The sequence below is a fragment of the Lytechinus variegatus genome, chromosome 2 (assembly GCF_018143015.1).
Source record: "Lytechinus variegatus isolate NC3 chromosome 2, Lvar_3.0, whole genome shotgun sequence".
Taxonomy (NCBI): domain Eukaryota; kingdom Metazoa; phylum Echinodermata; class Echinoidea; order Temnopleuroida; family Toxopneustidae; genus Lytechinus; species Lytechinus variegatus.
The window spans coordinates 17,355,736-17,361,713 of NC_054741.1; the positions used below are offsets into that span (position 1 = coordinate 17,355,736).

The 5,978-nt window shown below is 35.0% G+C and overlaps 1 protein-coding gene across 1 annotated transcript in view; it reads left to right on the forward strand.

Moving 5' to 3' along the window:
• The window catches only part of LOC121409394 (carbohydrate sulfotransferase 9-like), a 5,508-nt gene extending 3,418 nt beyond the window's left edge, over nucleotides 1-2,090 (forward strand). The window contains exon 4 of the mRNA XM_041601330.1: nucleotides 898-2,090. Coding sequence (XP_041457264.1) covers nucleotides 898-1,776 — 879 coding nt within the window. The 3' untranslated portion in view covers nucleotides 1,777-2,090. The remainder of the gene's footprint in view (nucleotides 1-897) is intronic.
• The last annotated feature ends 3,888 nt before the right edge of the window (nucleotides 2,091-5,978 follow it).

Below are 5,978 nucleotides of genomic sequence, written 5' to 3' on the forward strand. Positions count from 1 at the left end.
GAAGATGATGCTGGTGATGATGATGATGAACGATAATGATGATAATGAAGATGATGGTGGTGATGATGATAATAATGATGACAGTGATGATGATGATTATGAATGATGATGATGATAATGAAGATGATGAAGATGATAATGAAAATGATGGTGGTGATGATGATGATGATAATGATGATGACAGTGATGATGATGATTATGAATGATGATGATGATAATGAAGATGATGCTGGTGATGATGATGATGAACGATAATGATGATAATGAAGATGATGGTGGTGATGATGATAATAATGATGACAGTGATGATGATGATTATGAATGATGATGATGATAATGAAGATGATGAAGATGATAATGAAAATGATGGTGGTGATGATGATGATGATAATGATGATGACAGTGATGATGATGATTATGGATGATGATAATGAAGATGATGCTGGTGATGATGATGATGATGAAGATGATGATGATGATGATGATGATGATGATGATGAATGATGATGATGATGATAATAAAGATGATGATGGTGGTGGTGATGATGATGATGATGATAGTGGTGATGATGAAGATGATGATGATGAATTGATGATGATGATGATGATGATGATGATAATGAAGATGATGGTGGTGGTGATGATGATGATGATAATGAAGATGATGATTGTGGTGGTGGTGGTGATGATGATGGTGATGATGAGGATGATGAGGATGATAGCAGATATGGCTAATTCAATTACGAGAACAAAGCCCCGGATTGAAAGACTCTGGCAGGGACAGTTATGAAAAAGCAAATGATTGGCAGTGACTTTCACCATCGCATTTAATTATTCAAATTCAGACACAATTTCATATTCACAGTGGATTTTCATTTTCTCATTTCTCTCCTGCAGGTAACACGCGCTGCACCAACTTTAGAGTATGACCCGGAAGGGATTCAACTTACACAGGCGGAGAGGAAGCAACGTTTGAATAGAGTCTGTAACCAACTGAATCACACTAACAACATTGAGAAACTGTCCAATAAACAACTTAGCCAAATTTATATTTTTCCCAAATTAAAGATGATGTACTGCTTCGTACCCAAAGTGGCGACAACAAGTTTGAAACAATTATTGCTTGCGATTCACGGATATCCAGAGTCCACCTATGATAATCCACACAAAGAATTCCCTCATAGATTTTTAAGGGTCAGCCAGTTTCTCAGGAACAAAACGAAAAAGAAGTTACTAGGATACAATCGCTCCCTGTTTGTTCGGAATCCCTACACGAGGCTGCTTTCGGCGTTTCGGGACAAGCTACAAGACTATCCGAATGCTTTCACGGCTGAATTACAGTCCAGAGTTAAGGAATGGATTCGAAAATACGAACCGGAATTGGCCAAAAAGTATCCATCAGACAGAATCAGTTTTGAAGAATTCGTAACGCATTATTTAAAAGCAGATACCAAAAATATACATTGGGGGGACATGTTTGAGTTATGCCATCCATGCACTTTTGACTATGACTTCATCGGTGACTACGAAACTATCGAGTCGGATAAAGGTTCCTTTCTAGATCAAATCAAGTCGGATATCCCACTACCGCCATTGTCAAGGAAACCAACTCATAGCTCAGATGATGGCATTCTCTCGCAATACTATTCACTCTTATCAGATCACCTGCTGGAGGAACTATCTAATAGCCCTGGACTAACAAGAGACTGCAAACTATTTGGATATGAAATGCCGCCTTCCATTCGCCGTAATTTTACCGAGATAACAGACATTTAATAAATAATATAATTTCGTTATACCCGGAATAAGGGTATGAAATAAATTATTTTTCTACTTCTGCAGGAACGATTTTGTGACTTTTTCTATAAATTAAGTATATATTTTAGCTAATCCCCTGCTAATTTTTCAAATAGATCAATTGAACTATGAGGGAAATTGATCCAGATTATCATAATTATTGCACATAAAATTTTTAGCCAAATAAATAAAATCGATGCAGACAGTACGGAATCTTTGAGAGATTAAAGCACATGGGACCCCGTTCAATAAACTTGTTACAAGCCAGCTATTAAATCATTCAAATTTGAATGGCTGAAAGTGATCTTGTTATAGAAATCGAACATCATTTTGTTATATTGTAACAAGTTTTTTATGAAACGGGACCCTTCTTTATTAAAAATAATCTAAACATTTGAATCGCACAGAAATTGTTTAAACAGTTCAAAGAAGTGTTTAAAATTTTAAATAACAAAGTTTAAATCAAAATCTTAAACAACAATGCTTAAACTATTGATCATTAAATATTTGAATTTAAACTTTGTTGTTTAAGATTTTAAAGACTTGTTTAAAATGTTTAAACAACTGTACTGTGCGATTCACATAGTAAACAGCGTTGTTTAAATTATTGATCAGATACACCATTTTGATCGTCCATCAGGAAATCAAACTCGTGGCCACGAATACAAGATTGACATGATTGCAAATGCAAGCTCAGACAATATGCCTCCTTTTGACAAGATGCAGTGGTGTACCGTGGGTCAAGGCAGTGGGGGGGGCACCAGCAACAATTTGGAGTCACTTAGTGAGCGCGCGAAGCGAAGCGCGCTCAGTTGCCATGTATACTGACCTAATCATGCTAATAGAGACATTTTAAGGACAGTGGCATGCACAACGGATATGTATCTCACTGATCACGTAATGCGAGCGCGAAGCGCGAGCTGAATTTATTTATATTCATAGCCAAAATGGGACATTATAATAAAATGTTTGAAAACATAATACGTACCTGTCTCGCTAAACAATGCGAGCGCGAAGCGCGAGTTGAAATTTTTGTATACATTGACTCCAAACGGGCATTTAAGGACTATATTTTAGAAATCCATTAAGAGTAAACATATCTCACCATAGTCATCTAATGCCATCTAATGTCAAGCACTTGCTGATTTTGTTAGAATTACATCTAAACACATGAAGCACTTGCAGTCATTGTAATCATGATTAACATACGCATATCACTAATCAAATATTGCGAGCGAGAAGCGCGAGCTGAAAATTTTGGAAATTCAGACCTGAAGAGGGGCATTCTAAGGCTTGTATGTATGAATTCACTAAGACCATACGTATTTCACTAACCAAATGATGCGATCGAGAGCGAAGCGCGAGTTGAAATTTTTTATATTCAGATCAGAAAAAGGGGCATTTTAAGGACTGATTTTAGGAATTCATGCATGGAGAGCAGACATATCTCACCAATCTACTATAATGCGAACATAAGCACGGACAGGAAATGTTTAATATTAAGACCTTTAAATGGGGCAATCACTTTAAGCAGCCATGAAAAAAGAAGCATATGTCACTACATAAAACAATGATAACTCGAAGTGAGAGGAAATATATTTGATGTATATTGACTTGAAAACGGGAGGTTTTAGTCCAACAGGATTATATATCTCGTTAAACAGACAATGCGAGCACGAGGAAAAATGAAGACATAGGGCCTAAGCAAATTACGCTTCATAAAGTTATGAAAAAAATGGTTCTTATGTAATAACATAATTATGAAATGATATAACATTATAATGAACAATAATTTCTTCTTTCCCACTATGTTTCTCTTCCTTTCTCCCTCTTTTTCTCCTTTTCCCCGCTTTTTTTTTGGTCAGCCGATGGGGGGGGGGGACGTGCCCCCATGCCCCCCCGTAGTTACGCCACTGACAAGATGCATAAACGAATGGATTCACCTCCGCCCTCTCAAGTGGTAAAGAGCTCATGTTTATATTTAGAGCAATTCAACCCAAATAAAAAAATGTTCTTGGAGAGACAAAGAAAAAAATCAGTCAAGTAGATGAATTAAATTTTGAACAATATCGGACTAACAATAAGATAGTTAGGAATTTCTGAAAGTTGTGTGTAAAAATGGGTGATCACATAAAAAATGGTGACTTCAAACTGGATGCATTATATTCAAATTCAATTCGGTTTTATTAAAAAATACTCATCAAAAAGTCCGAGGACTAACAATGTGAGTTTACATTTAAAAAAATACATAACAAAGAAATAAGTAAATACATAACATGCATTGACCATTAAAGAAGAAAAAACCCATTATGTTTAAAATGCAATAATAGTATAAAAAAAAGTCATGTATTCAGTACAAAGAAGTTTCAAATTAAAGGTCACTGGTGAAAAAAAAAAAAACTGCAGCTCAGTACGGTGGCGCAAAAAAAAACGTATAGGAAGGACATCAATATAATAGTAAAACATCTCTATTGGCAAGGACTCTTCAATTTTGCCCCAATACATAAAATGGCTAAAATGTCATTTTTTCTGTTTCTGGTAACTCCCGTAGGAACTCGGCAGGACAGCATTTTTTCCCCATAAGTTTTACTTCGTATTATGTTTCTCTATCATGCTAATGGGAACATATAACAATAATATACCTGTACTCTATTTTTACTAAAATAAAAAAACAATAAAAAAAAAACACACACACGTCCACACACCCAGGTTGCGATGGCGTAGAGAACGAGAGAGAAACCGCAGAGAGAGGGGGAGATATGGGGGGGGGTGAGACAGACAGCCAGACTAGACAGAGGAGGAAAGGTGTAATGAAGCAAAATAAGAGCAAGGAGATGGAAACAAGAAAGATATTAAAAGCTATAGATCATGTCAGATTACAACTAGGCCTCAGTTACAACTAGGCCTCTTCATGTATAATTTACATACGAAAAACCTTCCGTCCATATTTTCTCCTATGTTTGTTTCGAATAACTCGATCCATTCATATCCTACCCGACAGGCTAGCTGCATTCACTTGCCATTAAAGCGTACTCTTTTTGCTCAAAAGACATTTGTTTATACAGGACCCAAACTGTGGAACTCGCTACCGAACGAAATTAAAAAATCTCTCAGTGTTCTCTCATTTAAATGTAAATTGAAAAAGTTCTTACTTCAAAGATATTAAACTACTCACACATGCGCAAGCTTACATGACAACACTGTCATCTCAAATGCTGTTGCTACTGTCAATAGATACTCTGTAAGCTGACCTCTTATTTCTTGTCTTATCTTACTAGCCCTATATGTGATTATATGTAATTGTATTGTTGTGTTTTTGTCTTCATGTTATGTCATGTCTGTTCTACTTGTCCCTCTCTCATGTATATCTCGTCTGTCTGTCTGTCTTTCTCTCTCTTCCTCCTTCTGTGTCTTAATATCATGTGCACTATTATTATTCTATTATTATATTAGTATTATTCTATTATCATTATTATTCTATTGCCATATAAGTAGTAATATATATATTGTTTCCCTTTTCCTTTTTTTTCAAACTGTACCTATAGCAAGAATGTCCGTTCTTATTGATTTATTTCCTGTTAAAGATAACTTATGATTATTACATACTGTTATTTTAGGGAACTTGCCTTGTAACAAGCTTTGCTTTTTTTGCATGTTCCCCCATATCCAAATCTGTTCATTATTATTATATGCTTTATCGTTCAGTAACATCAATTGTGTAATTTGTATGTATGAGTTATATTATATACTTTGTGATATCATGGATATGGAAATAAATGAAATGAAATGAAATAATTATTTGTAGTGAAGTCAGACGCGGTTACAGGGGAGGACAAATGATTGAGGGGGGGGGGGTCGACACTGGATCCGGGCCTGAGATAGTAATAAAAGTAAAAATGATAATGATGATAATGATGATGAGGATGATGATCAGGTTAATATATATAATAATAATATTATAACAATACTAACAAAATTATAATTACAACAATAATAATGAGGAGCTAGAGGATGATAAAGTTATTATAAAATAATAATACAATAACAACAATAACAGAATTACAATGGAAATAATAATGATGATGATGACAGATGTACTAATTTTTATATTACCAGTAGGCCCAAAGCACGTATTGTGAGAGTTGACTGCCCTGTAAAAATATAATTTGAAATTACTCAAT